The 21077-nt window shown below is 62.2% G+C and overlaps 1 protein-coding gene across 1 annotated transcript; it reads right to left on the bottom strand.

Moving 5' to 3' along the window:
• Positions 1-1555: 1555 nt before the first annotated feature.
• On the bottom strand, positions 1556-19848 carry NHERF2 (NHERF family PDZ scaffold protein 2). The gene is made up of 7 exons (XM_088537734.1): positions 19630-19848; positions 18597-18836; positions 9004-9180; positions 6878-7031; positions 4873-4916; positions 3990-4052; positions 1556-2177 (listed from the first exon to the last, which is right to left on the bottom strand). The coding sequence occupies exons 1-7, from the start codon at positions 19837-19839 to the stop codon at positions 2019-2021; spliced, it is 1047 nt and encodes a 348-aa protein (XP_088393860.1). The 5' UTR covers positions 19840-19848; the 3' UTR covers positions 1556-2018.
• Positions 19849-21077: the final 1229 nt, after the last annotated feature.

The following is a 21077-nucleotide window of genomic DNA, read 5'->3' as shown; positions in this document are numbered from 1 at the left end:
TGGGCAGGCACCGACGTAACGGGCACACCATGAGAAAGGAGGGATCCTGCCGTAGATTACAGATATCTCTTGGAAGCAAATGCTTTTTTGTGGCCAAGAGAGAGGAGCTAATTGTCTTTGAAGTGTAGTAGGGAAGAGGCATATTATTAAAGGCAGAGCCCCAGAGGGGAGGGAAACCTCCCCACAACCTGATCCGTCAACCTGCTCCCATCACCAACAGCCAAACACCTGCACCGGTTCCTCCAAAGTCACTTTTAAACCTGTTCCACATTTTGCACTTCCATAACAGAGAAATCGTGTCCTGGAGCCCTGAGGGTTTCCGTGCTGGCAGCAGCCCCGTGCCAGGCTCCTCTGCTGCCTCCGGCCGCGCTGCTGAGCAGAGCAGGACATGGCATAAGGCACCTTTTAGCCCAACATTTGCAAAATACAGCGACATCCGTAGTGTGCAGTAACCCCCAGGCCCCTCGTTTGCGACGCGGCGGCTCCGGAGAGCGGCCCAAACCACGAAAGAGTCATTGCCCCCATGTCACGGTGCAGGTTGCGTTTAGCAGGGACGCGGTTTTGTATCGACCGCCCATCCCACCGGCCCTGTCCCACGCGCCGCTTTGACACGAGATCTGAAGCACAGGGCAGCCCCAGCGGCTGGACCAGGGAATTATCGGAGCTTGGCACGAGGGAGCAGAAACCCTCCGACCTCGTGGCCTGGCCCCTTCCCTGCTCAAACGCCCTGCTGGGGGCTGCTAGTTCTACCCCATCTCCAGCATCTCCCTCCTTCACCACCAAGAGCTTTGGCTGAAGGGGTAACGCTTTAAAGACGCGTTTTAGGGGTGCCCTGCGGGGTGTTCAGGGCACCTCGAGCCCCGCGCAGGGGGACACGTCCCCTCGCTCGTCCCATGCCAACGGCACAGACACAGGTACAGGCTGCAGCCGCGGATGGAGGGAGAGCAGAGGAGGGCGTTGAACACCAGGCGGGAAAAGCGGGAGCCAGGCACTTCCATGCGCCTCCAGAGCCTCCGGAGCTGCGGACACGGGCCCGGCCGCCCCCGCGCTCCTCGCAGGGTCCCCAGCGTCCCCTGGCTTCACCTCCTCTTGCAGGGTCCCTGGCATTCCCTGGCTTCACCTCCTCACAAGGCCCCTGCGCCGGCGGCCGCGACAGCTCCTGGCGCTGCGGGGACGGGGACGTCGCCGCCCGCCCTCCCCGTGCCACTCATCGCTGCATTCGGTCACGCAGATCCCGCGGCCGGCGGCGTTCGGGCTCTTGGGGCTGGGGTGTGTTTGGAAATCCAGCAGAGCTGGCGGGAGGGAAGGGGCAGGGATGAGAAAGGGGCTTTTATTGCCTGGGTCGAAGGCGCTGGTGGGGAGGAGGTTCCTGCACTAACTAGAAACACATGGGACCCCATTTAAAACAACAACAGCAAAAATCTTTCTCACTTCAATAGCAAAGTCACCACGAGCAATTTGCAGCCACTGCCCGTTTTCCCATGATGTGAGGAGTTAGTGCTGCAGAGCGGGTGCAAGGGACACGGTTGTCACCTACATCCCAACCTCTTCCCTGGACTCCCTTGCCCAAGACGAGGGACATGAGGCCATAAGACATTTGCACAGAGCATCCCATGGGGCTCAGTCTGGGACACTCACCAAAAAAAGGCAAAAAAAAAAGGCAAAAACAACAAATAAAAAAGGAATAACTAAATTATGCAGGTAAGAAACAAGAGTTAAACTCTTCCAGTCCTTTCTCAGCAGGAACAGGGAACTGCAGGCAGCCAGAGCAAGCGAGAAAAGGAGCTTTGGTCACATTCGTCTTACGAGAATTGCTGGTGAGTAACAATAACAACAACAATAATAATAATAAAAAAAGGACTTAAAAATACGCCTCATAAAAGCAACCAGTGAAGAGCAGAGTACAAAGCATCTCACGTGGACACTGAAGACGAGGCCTGGGCACCTCCGAAATGTCCGGGCTAGGGAGAGCCGAGTGCGGGGGAAGGAGACAGGGCAGAAAGGAGCCGCTGGCGAGTTCAGAAGTTGCTGAAAATCTCCCGTTTCTTGTTCCAGTCCATCTGCGGGGCCCTCTTCTTCACGCGCTTGGCGCGCACCTTCTCCTTGGCCTCGGCCGCCGTGGGGCTCAGCGACAGGCCGCTCTCCTCGAAGGGGTCCTTCTTGTCGCACTCTCCATCCTGCGCGGGAGGAGACGGGACGCGTGAGCGGGACCCGCGGCTTCCCCACGGCAGCAAGAAGTTCCTGCCTAGGGACACGTATGCAACAAAACCTGTCCCTGGGCTACAGCCGCGCGGGACCACGTTGCCCGGGGAGGTTTTCGCTGGCGTCGCCCTGCGGAGGAGCCAGGGCCGCTCGCGCTGGAGCGGCCGCCCCGGAGCGGAGGGGCAGCAGCAGGACACGCGGCCGCCCGGTTAATCCCGTTGTTGCTTTGAGTGGGATTTTGCCCTCCTGGAGGACGCGTGGCTGCCACGACTGGGAGCAGAAAAGCAGAAATGCGGAAGCCGCTGCCAAAGGGAAACCAAACTGCTCTGCTTTTCTCCAGGAAAAAACCCACCCAAGTCTCTGGTGCTGGGCTGGACACGGGCCCAGCTCCCGGCTGGTGTTTGCAGTCTCCAAGCCCAAGAGGCTTTGGAGTTCTTGGGTTTTCAGAGGTGGCCCCATAGGACGCACTGGGTGTCAGACCTTCCCTTCCAGACGTGCCAGCGCAGGGGACACCACAAGCAGTGACAGCGGTGAGACACTTCACACAACCTGGCCTGCACTGAGGCATTTTCCTATTTTTAGCAGAGCTTCATATTTAATATGAAATTTCTTGAGCACCTTAAAAACCCACTACTCATTATTTAAGGGAAAATAAACTGTTAAATTAATAATACAAAATACCATCACACTCATGCCTCGGGTTTCCTTTCGGTTGCTCTTGCATCTGGCACGGGGAGATGAGCCTGTTCTCCAGCCCAGAGCTCCTTGTTCTTACGCTGCAACGCTCAAGCCTGGCTTTGTGACACAAAGACCATCCTGGCCTGGACGCAGGGCCACCGAACCCGAGCAGCTCCTGCCAACGTCGATGTCCTCGCTGTGCTCCACGCCGCCCCGTTCCTAACGGTGCCCCAGAGGTTGTGCTTTCCACAACCTCCCGGCCGTCACCCCGCGCAAACCTGCTGCGGATCTAACGCAATTTCAAGGCTTCTTTTCCCCGGGTTGCTACTGGAACAAGAGTCACCTCCCAAGCAGGAGCTGCCGCCGCCCTCCCTTGACGCCTCCCCGTGCTCCCGTTCGGGCAGCGCCGTCCCCGTCCCCGCGCGCGCGCAGGGTCCAACGCGGTGAAGGAGGATGCAATCGGACCCCTGCAAAGCGCGCGGCTGAACACGGGACACATCCGCTGCCGCAGGGCCACGCGCAGCCGCGAGCGCCTCCGTCCTCCCGCAAAACGCGAAGGATGCGGCGCGCGGGAGACCCACACGGGCCAAGTCCTTCCAGCGTCCCAGCTCCATCAGTCCCACCCCAGCCTCCCCATCCGCAAGCGGGAGAGCAGCAGCGGAGGCCGCAGGGTATTAATTCCCATTTGAAGGTTGTTGAACGTTTCAGGCGGGGGCTGGAGGGAGCAGTTTATAGATGGGGCTTACAGATAATCGCTCCTTCCCCCAGTGTTTACACGGCTGCAAAAGCAAGTGTATTTCTGCAGCGCACTTCGGCCTGAAGGACCCCAAGTCCTTCATAAACTACCTAGAGGAATTGTTTATGCATCCCAGAAACACAACCGGCAGCTGCTGGAAGCTCATAGGTAACATTTTGGGGAAATTTACAGCTCCAGACATGAAAGTCAGTCCTGTAGAGTTGGATTATCTGATGGGCACAGCTGGATCTAAGTCTGCAGGCTCAAAATTGAAAATGTATTTAAAGGCATTTTTACAAATACCACAAAGATATGCACATGCATAAACATGGAAAAAACAGAGGGGGTATATTTGTTTTCTGGGTTTTTTTACCTCTGATTCTTTCCCAGGACTTTGAAGGTCACTGTGAGATGAAGACGTGGATCCTCCATTCAGCTATTGGGTAGTAAAACATGAACAGTTAGCACAAAACCAAAGGAAAGAAAAAAAAACCCCACTTTGCAGAAAAAATGCTACAAGGAAATGCTCCCAAAAAATGCTCCCAAGGAAAATCAGAGCCAGCCCTGCCAGGTTGAAAATAACACCTAGTTTTTCCAGGGACAAGGCCAGCTGCACAAACTGCCCAGAAGGCAGCCCTGGGCATTGCAGCAAGGCATTGCAGCCACCTGATTTTGCACATGCAGCCGCATTGCTGGCTGCATCGCTGCTTTGCTGCGTGCGCAGCTGCATTGCTGGCTGCATCGCTGCTTTGCTGCGTGCGCAGCTGCATTTCTGGCTGCATCGCCGCTTTGCTGCATGCACAGCTGCATCGCTGGCTGCATTGCTGCTTTGCTGCATGCACAGCTGCATCGCTGGCTGCATCGCCGCTTTGCTGCGTGCGCAGCCGGGGCTGCCGCTGCCTCCCTGTGCTCCAACCCCAGCAGGGCCAGCCCTGCAGCTCTGCCAGGGCTCAGCAGCTACTTATGTTCCCTGTCACGGGGGAAAATAATTAAACGGGGCTGAGACCAGCCTCGCTTAACCCCTCAATTAAAGCTGCAGGAGGAAGCAATTAAAACGAGCCAGCAGCAGCTAAGCTGAGCTGAACGAGCCGCTGGGACGCTCCGCGGTGCCCGCTCTGCAGGCTGGCAGCTCCTCCCGCCAGGCTCGCGTTCCTCATCCTGAGGGATGGGGTTCGGGAAACGCTGGCACCGCCGGAGCTCCCTCGCTCCGGATCCACCCCGCGTTCCCCTAACCCGGCTGCCGCGCGGGCGCTCACCTGGCTCTGCGCAGATCCGTTCGTGATGGGCTGCGGCACCGCACCTGGAGAGCACGGAGAGAAAACCGGGATGAACGCGCGGGATGGGAGCGCCGGCCTCGCGTCGGGACGAGCTCCCCTCTCCCGCGCTCCGGAGCACCGTTCCCGCCCGGGCAGCTCCCGCCCCTGCAAACGCCTCTCTGCCTCCTTGGGCCCTGCAGGAAACCAATGTTTTTCACTTGATTTCACTCTTTTCACCAGAAAAGAATTCCTTGCATGGACCACTTGGGGAACAAATAACTTCCTTCCATAAGCACTAACTACAGGGCACTTCTATATTTTCTTTTGAATATTAAGTAAATCTTCCTCAACAGGGAAACAAGCTATTTAATCAGAAATCTTGCAAACCGCTCCAGCATTCTTTGCTGAAATCAGCAGCTTGCTGCTTTCACAACAGCGTGTGGGAACGCGCCGGCTCCTCATGGAGCTGCAGTGTTGTAACCCTTGGCTCCTGCTCCCTCCCAGGGATTTGCACGAATAATTTTCCACATCACGACCGATGCAGGGCCGCTGAGCGGCCGGTCGTCAATACCGAACCACGGCTCAAGGCAGCCTGGGCCAGAGGAGACCCTGGTTGCAGCAGATGTGCTCATCACGTGGTGAGGCTAATAAGTTCTCTGTGGGGAATGAATACTTCTTGCAGGCAAGGACTTCATTTGTGCATCGCTGGCAACGAGCACAGACCCGGGCCCAGCTGGGACAGCGAGGGGACAGCGCTGCGTGTGCTCCTCCTTGCGCAACCCGCGATCCGTGGGGCAGGAGCAGCGCTCAGCGACTGCAGAAACTCCCAGGTCCTGATTTTACAGCCTAATTTTAAAGCTGTTGTCTGGATTCATCATCTAGGACAGTTCTGGGCTCTCTTAACTGCTTTGCAGGGCTGCATCAATGCGAGCGGTAGGGATTCCCACTGCAAATAAGGGGATCTTCAACAAAAACCCATAATTTCGAACGTGCGTTGGTGCAAAACGTTATGTTAGGAAGCTGGGACTCTTGTGCCTGGTCTGCGCGCGGCCATTGCCAGGAAGAGCCAAATCCCGGGGATCTCTGGAGGAGCAGGCCGGGCGGCAGAGGAGAGCGCAGAGCCCCAACACGTAACCGATCGTCCCCGCGTGTCAGCGGCCCCGGCTGCGCCTCCGGAGCCGGGAACAAGGGCTCCGTTATTGCCCGTGCCAGCAGACAGCTCCCGCACCAGCTCCTCCTCGGGCCCATCCGGAGCATCTGACACCACTTCTACCCCATGCGGTTCTCAGAACTGCCTGACCCATTTCTGGGGACAAATCTCTCCATTGAGCATCCGGCGAAGCCGAGCGATGGCTCGAGCCAGACTCGGGATCAGATAAGGAGCAGCTGTAGCGAGGAACAGAGCTGCCCATTGAGGGCCGCAGGGGAGTGCGCGGCGGGGCCGTGCGCGCGTTCTCGGCGCGGCCGCCGGCAGCACAACAGGTTGCCGAGTGGACGGGCCGCTTTCCCTGCCAGGTTTCAGCCGCAAGGAAAACATTCCCTGCTGCAGCTGTGCGTGCGATCGCCGCGACGTGAAGCCTTTCCCTCCGCGTGCGCTCGGCGCTCGCTCCGGGCTGCCATGAGCTCCCGCACATCCTCTTTCTAAGGGTGCCAGATGCTACAGCGGGAAACGGAGCGGCCCCTGGGAAGCGCCCTGGGACCTGCTCCTCTCCAGAGCAGAGGGACGGTCCCAACGGAGCACCCGTCCCAGCGCTTGGGCCGGATCCCACCCCGCTTTCGGTCTCGCTCATTTTCCGGCGGCAAGTTCCACCGGTTAATCATTCACCGTGTAAAAATAACAGTTTGGGTTTTGGCTGGACCGGCAGCCATTCTCCCTGCTTATAAATAGCTGGGTGGTGCTCAGGAAACCACTCCGGGATGAGGCCGAAGGGAAGCAGGAGCCGCGGGCGCTCCCGAAATCCCACCCAGGGCCATGGGAAGGGCGCGCGGGGAGGCCCGGCCTCACCTTTGGCGTGCTCCTCCGTGGGGGTCACCCCCAGCTTCTTGAAGTACTCGTCCGTCTCGGGGTCCACCACGAGCAGCCGGGCCTCGTGCTCCCGGCACTTGATGTGCGACACCACCTCGGCGTGCCGCAGCCCTTCCACGTTGATCCCGTTCACCTGCAAAGCGCCGGACGTGAGCGCCCGGAACAGCTCTCCGGGAATCCCGCTGCTTCCTTTCCCTTGGGTGACCCCCTTTTGCTCTCAGGCTTCCCCCCAGTCTCCCCTTCCCTCCAACATCCTCCGCAGGAGCATCGTGCCCCTCTCCCCGCACAACCCGCTGCCTTCGCCCCGGATCCTGAAGGTGCTTGCTGGAAAAATCACAACTTCGCTGTTGGGAAAATCACTACCTGCGGTCTCTACTATTACCCGCTCTACCCGGTTCCTATGGATACACTCCGTTTGCCCTCTTTAATGATTTAAAATCCCGCGTGCATCTTGGGTTTGTCCCCAAGCATCCCGGATGCGCAGGGCACCGGGACGCAGCGGGTGACAGGTTCCCTGTCCCACGGCCCCTGTCCCGGCACAGGGGTCCACCGCCCGCACCGTCATTCCCGCTCTGCCAAGGAAAAACACCAATTCCCTTCCAGCTCCCTCCCAGCCCTCTTGCTCAGTGCTGCTGTCACAGATCTTGATGCAGTGATTAATCTTTCCCTTGATCGCACGCTGTTGCCCCCGGCCAACAACCGCGGCATTATTCACCCCATTGTTCCCAACCCCGAAAGGGAACAATTGTCATTTCTAGGCATTGTTCCTGCTGGGGACTGAATACGCCCATTGAAAGGGCCTCGCTGCTGCCGAGGCGCTCGCCGCTTAGCGCGGGGCTCTGCTTTTGTGCCGCTCAAGGAAGCGATTCCAGACCTCCCGGCCGGCCTCGCGCTGCGGAATTACGGCCCGGATGCTCCAACGTGGCCCTCGCAGGGGAGCCCAGGTAGTGCCGAGGGCACAGAGACCACCTACACAGCGGGGAATTAATTTACTTCTCCTAGAGACAGCTGTTCTGTTACCACAGCTTTCTGGAATGAATCAGAGACCCCAGAAATCCGTTCAATGGAGCAAGGCCTTAGCTCGATAACCGGACAGCATTTTTTGTTTGTTTTTTCTTAAGCCATGGATCATTTCATGACCACACGTGCTTTAGACACATCTGCTTTTCCGCACGGCCCCGGCTGTGCAGGGATTCCCGGGATCAACACGTCTTGTCTCCCATCTCCCGCAGGCGGCCGCCCCGCTCGCACGCAGCCGGAGCGCGGAGCCGCCGGGGCCTGGACGGCATCGCTCCGGAGCCGGGCACGCCGGGACCAGCGATTCCTCCTCCCCGGACATGATGGGGCTCTTTGGGGTTCCGAGAAACCCCGGGAATGGGGACAGAGCAGCCCCAAATGCACCAAGCTGCGCAACGGAGCTGGGCCGCGCTCGTCGCCCGCGCGGGCGCCCCGGAGAGCATCAAATATTGATGGGAGCCCCGGCACGGCCGGGTCGGGTTTCTCCGCTCCGCAACTCACCTCTTCCCCCTTTGTGTGTGCCAAGCGCTGCGCCGGGGGCCGATAAATAAATAACCAAAGGGCCCGGCGTGCCGGAGCCGCGGGCTCCCTGCCCCCAGCGCCCGCGCTGCGCCCGGCATTAAACATTCAGGTGACAGGAGAGGCACCTGCCGGGAATGACACGGACATGGAGAGGGGCAGGGAGCGTGTGCGGCCCCGATCCGCCCGCTCCATCCCCACGCGCGCTTCCTTGCAAGGCTCCAAAACGCTCTTCCCTCCTGTGCTGGCAGCGGCGGCCACGGTTTGGTGGCTGCACAAGGCCCCTCTGAGTGGGGCCAGGCCACGGGGCGCAGGGGCTCCAGCAAGGGGACATCCCCCCAGCAAGGGGACGTAGCCGCTGCTTCCTTGAGCCCTGCCCGGAGTGCACACAGCTCCCAGCGGGAGAGCTTTTGGCTCCATAAAAACAGTTGGAGACGAGTGAGCCAGAGCAGCCCTCGCGCTGCTGCTCAGCGCGAGCAGAAAACCATTTCCAGACAATTTCCCCCCATATTTCACCACCCAGTTTCCTGCTTTACAAACTCCCCATGGAGTTTTATCCCCGCCGTTACCTCCACCAGCCGGTCCTGGGGCCGCAGGCCGGCTTGGGAGGCCGGCGAGTCCGGATCCACCGAGCGGATGAACTGACCCGGCCGCGACTTCTCGCTGTGCAGGTTGAAGCCGTAGCCGTTGGGGCCCTTCTTGAGGTGGCAGAGACGCGGGCACAGCTCTCTCTGGCCATTTAAATCCTGATGGAAAAAGAGGGAGAAAAGAGACATTTTTTGTTTTGTTTTACCTAGGGGTTTTGTTGTGTTTGCGAAGCACGTGCAATCCAAAATAAAGCTAGCAAGGAAACCTCAGCTCTGCACACTGTCCCGTCCTCCTGTTCCAGCTCAAGAGGGCAGGTTAACAAATGAATTTCCTCTCATTGAGGCTATTTTAGAAAAGCAATTGTCCGAAACCATTCCAGAGAAATAAAAAAAAAAAAAAAAAAAAAAAAAGAAAAAGAAACTGCATTTCCTCCAGGGGAGCCGCCCCTGTGCCGAGCGCCCCACGGAGCCGCCCGCGCCCAGCGGAAGCGGAGCCCGGAACGCGCGAGGAACACAGGCTGCCGCACACAATGCATTAACCTTAGTTATTTATTTAAGGCAGCGCCGTGCCCTTGATCCCACTGACACGAGCAGGGTTGAGCTCCCCGCCTCCTCGCGGGCCCTCCCCGTGCCGAGGCGCTCCGAGGGCCGGGGAACCCCGGCGGCCCCGCAGAGCCGGCGATCCGGGTGCTGGAATCGCGGGCGCTCGGATCGCAGACCTGCGGCGCAGCAGGATCCTCGCCCTGCGCCGGGGCAGGATGCCGGGTCCGACGCTCCTCCGATGGCAGCGCGCAGGGAAAATCCTGCCGGGCGGTAGCCCCTGGATGCCCATCCCGCCGCCCGCTTCCTCCGGGAGCCTCCCTGCTCCGCGCTCCCCTTGGGCTGAATGACGGGAGCTCTTCCCATTGCTCCTCGCACCGTGATCCATTCGCTGCCGCTCTGGACTTGCCTGCGTCTCTCCCGGAGCTGCAGCGGAGCCGGAGACGCTCCGGGAAGCGCTGCCAGGTGCTCCCGTGCAGCACCCGGATGCGCCGGCTTCTCCCCTGCGCTTGCAGATAAACATTCCCTGCGCCCGAGTTTTAAGTTTTCATTGCACGCTGCTCCCTTTCCTCTCCCGCGCTTTGGGATCACTTGCTTTTTATTCCCCCTCCAGCCACATTTGTGGGAAAACCTCTCCTTGCCTCTCCTCTGCCATGCAAAGCCTGGTGGAAGGCAGTCTGACCTGGGACTGCTTTTCCCCAATCACATCTGGCTGCATCCCAGCGGGATTGACGTCGGAGGTGGGACACACCGGGAATCTCTCCATTTGCTCCACACTGCGTTCCCCTGCTCCCGGCTGGTGGGTTTGGTACCCCGGGAACAGCCCTGGAGCTCGGCCTGGCACCTCCAGCCTCCACCGGGAAGCAATTCCGCATGGAGCGGATCAGGTCCCTGCGGAAACACGTGCGGCCGGAGCCCACAGCTGCGCTCACGGGGAGCCTCTGCCCCGGCTCCCCGGGGCCCGGAGCACTGGGAGCCCTTGGCCGGCCGCGGGGCTGGAGGCGGATCTGGCCACGGCCCAGGCGCTTCCAGCCAAGACGGGCTCGGATAGCGCGGCCCCGGCGTGCGGGAAGGAGCGGGGGAAGCGAGAGGGACAAAGCGGAGCCCTCGCGGGGTGCCGGGGCCGCGAGCAGCCCCAGGTGTCCCGGCGCCGGCGGGTCAGAGCGCGGAGCCTCCGAAACCGCTGGAAAAGACAGCCTGAACGCGCGATTCGGGGCAACAGGAGCCAGCGCGGGGGCTGCTGCGTTCCAGGCCGGAGCCCCGCGCGGCTCCCCGCGCCGCCCGCCGCTTTCCCATGGCCCCGAGCCGGCAGGTCACCCCCGCGGCGGCGCTTCCAGCTCGGCCCGCGGCGCTCCAAGAACTGCACAAAACAGGAAATGATTCAAGCGACGGAGCCGCCTCGGAGCCCGGAGGCTTCGGAGCGGCCTCGAACGGCTCCGCGCACCTGGGAGCGGCGGTGCCGGCCCTGCCACGCGTGTGACCCGGCGTCACCTTGGTGCCTCTCCCGGGAGCCCCTTCCCCTCACGTTTTTAGGGGGTCGGAACCTCAGGAGCAGCAGCACGGAGAAAAGCCCCGTCGGGAAGGCTGAGCCTGGAGGCTGGGAGCTGCCGCCGGGTGCACCCAGCCATGGGGCAGTGCCCAGGATGCTGCTTTCACTGCAAAACCTTGAGGTCAAGGTGTTTAACTCGAGAGAATTCAAAGAAAAAAAGAAAATGAAAACGTCCCTATCTGGCTACATCTGCTCTGAGCAACGTGCAGCAAGCCCAGCCATGCAGCAGCCCCCGCTCCGGAGATATCCCAGCGCTTGAACCAGTGGCTGGGAAAACAGGACCATAGCCCACGGATGCGCAAAGCCCCTCTCCGGAATCAGGGAAACGGCCCCGGCCCCTTTCTCTTCCATGAGCTCGAGCGTGCCGCGGCGCCTCGGCTCACGCGCCTGCAGGAGCGGGAGCTCTCGCCAGCTCTGCTATTTATTTGCTTTACGAGCTGTGCCAGCATTTCCCTGGCCGTGTTCTGGGAAGATATTTCCTCGGCTCCCGGGGGAATTGCGCCTTTGTGCAAACACAGCGTTCCCGAGGCCGGCGCGTGGTGCAGGAGGACCCTGCAGGCCCTGCCTTCCCCACGGAGCTGCTGCCGCCAGCTGAACCCACGTGTGCAGAAACACCAGGCAAAGCAACTGCATGTCGGGCCTCTTTGTATGCAATAATTTGTATGCAATAATTTGTATTGCCTCCAGGTACCTAAATATTGCCCTAGGCCACTAATTTCACAAGCTGGAATAAAAAAGCAATAATGGCATATTGCACCTACCAGCACCAATGCATTCACCCCCACACACGGGTGGATGCGTGTGCACACTCACGTGCATGCACGGACACGCTGCAATGGGCTGCATTGCTGCAGCAGCCCCACAGCTCCAGCACGAGGCAAATCACCGGCGTTTGGGAAGGAAAACGGTTTAGGAAACACCTTTTGAACCGGTCTGTTTCAGAAAGCATAAACAAGACATTAACCAGCAATGAAACACACGCTATAACAATAATAATAATGAAGAATCTGGTTGGGTGCCGGCAGCTCTCACGATGTCACTGCGGCTCCTGCAGCATCCAAGCTCTCTGCCGAGGGCTCCAGCAGCCGGAGCATCCACGGAGCAGCCGGACCCCGGCTGCATTGGGAAGAGCTGCACGGCAGCCTGCAAACGCGCTTCCCAAGAGCTTGCAAAAGCAGGTACCAACCCACAGCAGGCACCGAGGGCTGTTTTCCTCCCCGCGGCCGGAGCGGGCTCAAGGGCTGGTTTCAGCTCCCTTCCTGCAGGACAGGCTCAAGCTTTCCTGATAAAACAGCACCAGGAAAGGGCCTCGTTGCTCTTTTTACACTTCACGCCTTTTGGAGCAGCCCGACGCTGCTGCAGGAGGCAGGAGCGACGCTGCTGCCCTCCCGGCCCTGCACAGATGCTCCCTGCGGATGCTCCCGCAGCTCCGCTGCCGGAGCCCAGCGCCGAGGGAGCCAGGGAGAGCCGCGGCGCGCCGGGAAGGCTCCAATTAGCGATGGGAAGGGGCCAGCGGCGGCAGCGAGGCCAGCACGAGCCATCCCCTGCGGATCCGCGGCTTCCCGGCCCCGCGGGGTCTGCTCCGGCACGAGGAAACTGCCTTTCCCGAGGTGGGAAAAGGCACCAGCCCGGCTGGCCATGGGCTCAGGTAGGGCTGCCAAGGCCTCCCCTGCTGCAGGTTCGAGTCCCACCGCGGGAGCACACGCGCTGCACCCCGGTGCAGATAACGGGGACGGGCGCCCTCACTGCACGTCACACACGAGTTCAGCAGCAACCGCATCCAGACCCAGCTGCCGCATCCCAGGCAGAGCCTCGGCCCTGCCACGAGTCCCGCGAAATCCCTGGGCAGGAGCAGCAAGTGCAGGAAGGATGGGGAGGACGAGAGGAGCCGCCGGTCCTGAGCGCCGCAGGGAGGCTCAGCCCCTCCGCTCCATCCCACCCTCCTTGCTCCTGCAAACAGCCCTGGGATTCCCGGGGAATCTCTCCGGAGCCCTGTGGCTGGGGAATTTCTCTGCAAGAACCAGGGGTTTTCCTCTGTTTTGGTGCAAAGGGGATCAGACAGGCGCGGGAGGCACCACACACTGCAAACACCAGCAGGTCCGGGTGAGGTGCCAGGTTGAGCCGCAACCTCTGGAAAGGGGGAAGCATCCAACCCTGCGGAAGGGAAAAGGGCCCTGACGGAGGCCGTGCTGGGATCCGCAATGAAGCGGCGGGGAGGGAGCACATGGGGACGGCGCCGCTCGGCACCGCGGCGGTTCGAGGGGTGACGGCGGCTGTTTGCCTTGGCCGGGGCGCCCGGCTCGCCGGAGCGGAGGCCGCACACGTCCTCCGTGCCGAGGCCGGGGAGGCTGCCGCGCTCCGTCATTCCCGCGCGCCCGCGACACCCCAAAAGCGGCACTGGAGCCGCCCCGGCGTCGCCCCCCGCTTCCTGAAACCCATTCCATGGGAAGAGCTGCATGGAAGCGGAGAAGCAGACGCACTGGAAAAGCGGCCGCGGGGCCTGGCCTCTCCTGCGAGGGGGATTTGCAAACCCAAGGGCATCCCGAGCCCCGGTGCCGGGCATCCGCATCCCGAGGGCGCCTGGGGCTTTTCCAGGCCAAGAAGACTGCTCATCCTGCTTAGTGCTAATTAGCGCTGCGTCTTAATTAAATCCTCCCCGCAAACAGCCCCAGGGGAGGAATTAAGCGCATTACCCAGGGCAGCCTTTCCCTGCTCCCAGCGGGATCTGCCGCCTGCCCCGGCACCTGCTCGGACCTTCCTTAACAGGCTCCACAGCCAAGGCAGGAATTGGAGCCCGGACGCCTGGGCCCACAAAGGCATTGGGTGATGCGCAGTCACCTTGCCAGAAGTGATGGAATCCACAGCTTGCTTTTTAATGCTGCTCCTTTCCAGGGAGTTGGCGACACGCAGGAACCCTTCACTGATTGACGGTTGGATTTCTCTCCCTGCTACCTTAGCCCGGAGTCTCCCGAGGCCACAGATCCATAAGGGATGCAGCCAAACGCATCCCTTAAAGAGCAGTTTAAGCCTCGTTTGGGAATGGCACGGGCCGGCCCCGGGCTGGAGCGTGCTGCAGACTCAGCGCAAACGCTGCATGTTGGCTCCATGTGTTTCCACTCCCGGAGCACCATGACGTAGCGCTGGCCCTGCCACGGATCCGCTTCCAGCCCGAGCCGCCGGCACCGGCCACGGAACAGCCTCGGCTGGAGCGGATTAACCAGGAGCAGGATTAGCGCCCCGCAAATTCCTCCGGGATTTCACCCAGCCGCCTTGCAAAACGGCACGAGGGACCGTCCTGGAGGAAGGGAGCTAGGAAAGCACAGATTCCTTTGGAACTTATGGCAAAATAAACGCAAAACTGGAAAAAAAAATGTTTTAAGCTAACAAAAGAGCATTCGATTTCATGGAGCTGCAGGGAAACCAAAGCGTTTCCTTACGAAAATACCATTTTGGCATGGAAAAACGCCAACCCTGCTGCAAAGAGCCCCCCTTGCCGGGAGCCGCGGCCCCGCAGGGCGAGCGCGGAGCCCCCACGGTGCCACTGCCCGGGCGGGCGCCGAGGGCCCCGCGTCTGCCAAAAAGGGCTTTTAATTTATCCGCAGCCGTTTATTTAATATTTGTGCTGCTGGGCAGAGCCGCAGCACGGCTGGCGGGGAGCCAGCGTGTGAGCAGGGCTGCAGTTAGAGCGAGAACAGCCCGGTTGCCCTTCCTCCTGCTCCATTTGATATTATTATTATGCACCATTTTTAAGGGAAAAACTTCCCGAATGATCCCCAGAGCTCAGCGGAACCCGGCCTGCACGGTGCCCGAGGGAGGCCGTCCCGGCGCGCGGGGATGCGGGATGCATCCCGCTCCGCGGCGCATCCCCGTGTCCCAACGCGGCCGCTTTGTCCCTCGCTAAAAATACGGCGGGGCGGAAGCTGCCGCCGCGGGTGGACGGGCCCGGCCGCGGGAGGAGCTTCCCGTGGCCCGCGCCGCTCCATGGGGCCGGCTCCGCGGGGCCGGCTCCGCGGGAAGAGCCGCTCCATGGGATGCGGGAAGCGTCCCGATGGCGCCTGTGCCGGGCAAAGCCGCGGGCTGGACACTGGGCTCCGGAACGTCGAGGTCCTGCCGGTGCCACCCCGGCTCTGCGCACCCTCCCGTGCAATTAAAACACTAATCTTGGACAAGAACCTGGCACGGCGGAACATTAGACCAGCACCTGGTGTAGAGAGACTGTTGGAAAGCCCTTGTTTTTAAGGCAAAGGGTGCAATTTTTGGCTGGGCATGCCCGGCCACCACGTGCCACCAGCCTCCCTGTGCCCACGCGTCCCCCCGACAGGACAGGGGCCGGCAGGGAAGCGAGAAACACGGCACAAACCGGGACCTTCATCCCGCCGGGCGCCCGCCCCTGCCCTCGCCAAGGCTGTGATTAAGCTGCAGCCTCAAGGAAACCAAAACAGCAGCAAAGCTGCGACTACCGTGCAGCAGCCACAGAAATAGCAGCAACGGGAATAGCCGGCAGCGGCCAAGGCTCCTCGCGCAGCTCCGAAAGGTTTTTCCAAGCCTTAACCCAGGCTCCTGCAGGGCTGCAGCTCCCAGCCCGCAGCCAGGGCCTGAGCAGAGCAGGAGAGCAGCAGGAAAGTGCTTCAATTTAAAGCAGCGTTTCCTTTTTTCCACACCCCCCTCAAAATCACGTAATTGCTGCAGACATTTCTGCTCACGTTCAGTTTTATTACAGCTTTGCGGTTAATTCTACAAGCCCTAAATTTTGGGCCTCGGCTGAGTTGGCAGAGTCCTCTGGAAACATCTGTGCGGCTCCGCTCCTCCCGCAGCGTCTCGCGCCGCCGAGCTGTTCATGGCAGCGATTAGGCCCTTTCTCCTGACCCAAACACAAGGGTAAATATTTACTGCACCTGCGGGCTCGAGGGAAATGCTGCATTCACCCCCAGGGACAGGAGCTGCCTCCTGCACCCGCTGCCGCGAGGAGCTGGCCCGAACCCCTGTGCCTGAGGGGTCTCCAAGTTGACACCGGGATTAGGGGACCTGGAGGCACATGGTGCAGCCAGGACCTGGCACAGGAGCTGCAGGAAGGGGCCATTCCCGAGCCTGGGACACCAGCAGCTTTAGGAGCCCCTTTCAAGCAGCTCTCATCCATTTTTCTCCTAGTTCTGCACTTTCTGCTCCTCGAGGAGCTGCAAGCTAAGGGTGATGCTGCAGCTCCCAAGCCAAGGCTGGGTTTTCCCGGGATTTCCAACAGCTGCAGCAGCAGAACCGCCACCATCACTGACACTTGTTGCATCCCATGCAGACCATCTCCTGCCCAGGGATCGGCACAAACAGCCGGATCGCACCCACCAGCAGCACCCAGAGCAGCTCCCCAGCACCGGGGCACGACGGGGAGCACCTGAGCAGCACCCGGATCCGGGAAGGGCGCAGGGCCGGCCCCAGGCTCCCGCGCTGCCAGCGAGGGCAGGTTAGCAACCGGCCGCTAATTCCCTGCTTTAAAATTCCTGCTGCTAAAACCCGGCCGTGGCTGAACAAGACGAGGTTTTGTTTCCCAAGGACAAGAAATGCCGGTCGGGAAAAGCAGCGCTTGGCAGCGGCAGAGGACGGGACCCGGCGCGGGGCCGGAGCAGCTCGTGTCCCGGTGCTGCGAGCTCTGGAGCAGCCACCGGGATCAGCCCCGCTCTGCGCTTCTCACATCCCTGTTTCCATCCAACGAGACTGAGGTTGCCCTGAGGCCCATTTAGGGGCCAGAGGCCACCAGTGACAGGTCCCTTGGCACCGCTGGCTCCTGCGGCACAGCTCCGTGTCACCCGGGTGGCAGGGAATTGCAGCGCGCCAGCCCTGCCGCCCTTGTTTCCCCTACAAACACACCTGGGAGAGCAGGGAGCGCGTCCCGGCCGAGGAGCATCCGCACCCAGGCGCCCCCGGAGCTCCCGCGGGAGCAGGGCTGGAAGCACCGCGGGTCCCTGCACCTGGACCACAGGGTCCCTGCTCCGTCCCCCTCGTCGTGCCACCCGCCCTGGCACCGCAGCCAGGGCCCCGCACTCGCTCCTGGCCACGAGCCCTGCCGAGCTGCTCCCGGGGCAGCCAGCCCGATTTTAAACGCGTCCTGAATTATTCATTGCGCTCCGGCGCTCGCTGGAGGCACGAGGTCCCGGACGCCGGGGCTCCTCGGCCGGGCACACACGTTAATCTTCCTGCCCCCTGCAGCCAGCGGAGGAAGAGCCGCTTCTCCTTCCAACGCGGGCAGCCCGGGGAAGCGCTGCCCGCAGCGGGAACGGTGCCCACGGGCCCTGCCGCCTCCGCAGCCGCCCCGGGACGGGCCGTGCCGGCCCCAGGCTCATGCACCGGAGCCGCGCGTGGGCGCCCAGCACTGCCAGGAACGGGGTGTTCGGCCTCATCCTCCTCCGGACTCGCGGCACCGGCCTCCCCCGCAGCGGGGGAATTGCAGAGCCGAAACCCATGGGCAGGGCCGGGACATCCCTGGCTCCGGCCCCGGCTTCCCACGGGTTTCGATCCATGCTCCCATCGAGGCAGCTACAGCCCTTGCACAGAAGGGCGCTGCGGCCCCGGGAGCAGCAGCACCAGGTTTGCAGTGAAAACGCATTAAAATACTTGTGGTCCGACCAGCCCCAGCCAGGGCCGGCCCAGGACAGCCAGGAGCGGTGCCGCAGGGACCCGCGCGACACCATCCTCCTGCCCAGCCCGGCTCTCCCGCCCCTCGGAGGAGCCGAAACCCAACAGCCGGAAGGGCCGGGACCGGCCCATTCCCCTCGCCCGACTTCCCGTCGGTACAAACTGCTGGATTTCGCCCAGCTCAAGGAACACAGGCAGGAGAGGAAATCCCTGCTGTGCCCGCGGCTGCATCCCTGCCCAGCGCCCAGCCCCGCGATGCCTCCGATGGGAACACGCAGACCCTCAACGGCCTCAAATACGCAAACAGACCAACCTCCCGGCAGCGCCGCCTCCCCGGAGAGCTGCGGCTCCGCACAACGCACGGGGAGGCCGGGCTGCGGGAGGGCGGCCGTGCACCGCGGCCGTGTCCCGGGGCCGCTCGCGGGGCCGCCGAGCGCTGGCCCGCGCCGCCTCCGCCAGAGCCCGGCCCCAGCAGCGAGCCAGCCCTGGAAACTGGATGTTTTCCACCTCAAATTCTTTCCTTTTTGGAAGGGAGTTTACTAATAAGAAGCGCTCGCTGCTGAGGCACAGCACGGACTCAGGCTCCTTAAAAAAAAAAAAAAAGCCGATTTCCTTCCATAAGCAAAAAGCCGAGAACACGTTCGCCCCAGATGTTCCCTCCCTCCTGAAAGCAACGGGAGAGAAAGGCACTCGTTCCCACCGCAGCTCAGCGGGGTTCCCAAGGGGCGCAGACCCTCCGTGGGGCACAGGGGGCCTCCAAAGCTGCACACGGGAGGGATTTTTCCATCGGGAATGGCGCGGCACATGGAGAAGGCGCCGGAGGGAGTCGCTCCCAGGCCCCCGCGTCCCCCCGTGCCCTCACCTTCTTGCTGCCGTGCGAGGAGAAGCTGTGCGAGTGCCGGGACAGGCCGCTCCCGCCGAGCTCCAGCTGCGGCTTCCACACGTCGCCGTTGTCGCCGGCGGGCGCGGGGCCGGGCAGGAGGCCGCCGTGCGCCAGCTCCTCGGTGCAGGGCAGCCGCAGGCTGCACAGGTACTCGTCCGTCTCCTTGTCCACCACCAGCAAGCGGGTCTCCGTCTCCACGGCCTTGATGCGCTGCACGACCTGCGGGGAGGAGGAGAGCTCAGCGCGGGCCCCGGAGCGGCCACCATCCCGCGGACGGGCTCTTGGAGCAGGGAATGACAGATCCGTGTCCAGGGTGGCACAAGCTGTCTCACAGATCCCAGATATCCCTGTTGGAAAGCACCCGGGTCGCCCTTGGGCATCGTGCTCCAAGCGGGTGCATCGCTCCCCCCATCCAGGCTGGTTTATGCAAGAATGACCCAATCTGTGCGTTTGCCCCAGTTTTGAGCTACCGGAGAGCAAAAGCAGAGGCAGCGCCTGGGCCGGGAGCAGCAGCCGGCCCGGCTGAATGAGGATCATTGTCCATGTGTGGATGCAGTTTCCATGCCTTTCCATGGCCGGTGGATGCCCTGGAAGGGGTGAGCTGGGCGCAGGGAGGCAAAACTTCCAGGCAGTGCCCACAGCATGGAAACAACCGTGATTCCCAGGCGCAAGTGCCAGCATTCCCCCTGCCCCACTCGGCATGGACCTGGGCACAGCACCGGGATTCGGGACACGACCCCGGGAGCCCCGCACAGGCCAGCGGTGCCGCCTGTGCCGTGCGTGTGCCGATACGCGGAGCGGGGCCAGGCCCGGCTTATCTGCCGCCTCCAGCTTTGCGGAGGCTGCAACTTTTTGAGTTAAAATACGCACTTTTTTTTTAAGGAGGCGGAACAAAGACCCAAACTCCTCCAGCAGCCGCAGCCCGGACCCCCGCGGCCTCGGGGGCCCCTCGACGCTCCGGGAACGGAGGAAGAGGAGGAGGAGGAGGAGCGGGTCCCCGCGCCGTGCCCACCTGGTGGTGCGTCTCCTGCTCCACGTTGAGGCCGTTGACGGCGACGAGGCGGTCCCCGGCGCGCAGCCCCGCCGCCTCGGCCGGCGAGCCCGGCTCCACCTTGCGGATGAACTGGCCGCTCTTGCCCTTCTCGCCGTGCAGGTGGAAGCCGTAGCCGCTCTCGCCCTTCAGCATGTGGCAGAGCCGCGGCCGCAGCCGCTCCTGGGCCATGGCCGCGCGCGGGGGGGAAGGGGGCGCCGGCCGCGCCGACCTTTTATGCGGCGGCGGCGGCGGCGGCGGGAGCGGGGAGAAGGGGCGGGGCCTGGGGCGGGGCGAAGGAGGGGTGGGGCGATGGGAGGGGCTAACGGGTGGTGGGCGGGGCGAGGCGCTGCCGCGCTGCGCGCTGCCCCGGAGCCGGGGCGGGGACTGGGGCGGGGCTACGGGGATGTGGGCGTGGCCATGGTTGGGGAGGATATGTGTGAGGGGGCGTGGTCATGTGTATAGGGGCGTGGCTAAGGGCTGGGCGAGTGTGGAGGCGGGACGGGGCTAAGGAATGAGGGCGTGGTCAGAGAAGGGGAGGGGCGATTGCTTGGGGCGTGGTCAGGGGGTGTGGTCGAACTGAGGAATTGGGGCGTGGTCAGGAGGAGGGGCGGGGCCGGGAGTTTGGGGGCGTGACTGGGCGCTTCTGTGGGCGGGGAGAGGGCGGGGCATGTGAGAGACGGGGCGGGCAAAGGCGGGGCCGCGGGGGCGGGGCCTCACGGGCGCGCGGAGGGGACAGGGGTGACCGGGGGCGGGCGGGGGGGACACCCCGGTGTGACCGGCGGACACGAGGGGACAGGGGGCGACCGAGGGGCACAGAGGGGAGACCCGGGGTGATCAGGGGACGTGGAGGGGAGACCCCGGGGTGGCCCGAGGTGACGGGGGATGCGGAGGGGAGCGGAGCCCACGCAGCTCCGTGCAGAGCTGGGGCGGATGCAACAACCAGCTCGAGGCTGCACGTGAAACGCTCCGCGGATGGGGATCGATTTCCCGGTTAATCAGCGGCCCGTTGAAGAAGAGAAACTTCCATGGAAGTTGCGCCTGGAGCAGCCCCGGCCTGAGAGGCTCCGGGTGCGGGGGGAAGGAGCTCGCTGTGCATCAAGGGGAAGGTGCTGCCCTGGGGATGCACGTTGCCAATTTGGCAAATCCAAAGTTGGAAAACATCACTGCAAACACGTAACAGTGAAAAGTCTGGATTTTTCCATAGAATGCCCCAGTGCTGGGTGCTCTGCAAGCCCTGAGCATGTGGGACACGACTCCTGCAGCCTGGGCCCTGCTGCAGCTGGAAACAGAGAGAGAAATGCGGCTCCTGGAGCTGTGGCAGCGGGAAGCACCTGAATTCCTGCAAGGAGTGGGGAAGAAGCTGGGGATTTGAGTCTTGTTGGTCAGTGCTGAAAGCTGAGGGAGTTCCCGGCTCAGCTCCCAGCCTG

The sequence above is a fragment of the Tinamus guttatus genome, unplaced genomic scaffold, assembly GCF_059628265.1.
Source record: "Tinamus guttatus ecotype Peru unplaced genomic scaffold, ASM5962826v1 Tinamus_guttatus_pri_ptg000861l, whole genome shotgun sequence".
Lineage (NCBI taxonomy): Eukaryota > Metazoa > Chordata > Aves > Tinamiformes > Tinamidae > Tinamus > Tinamus guttatus.
Note: the sequence above shows the minus strand (reverse complement) of the source record. Positions and strands in the feature narration are given on the sequence as shown.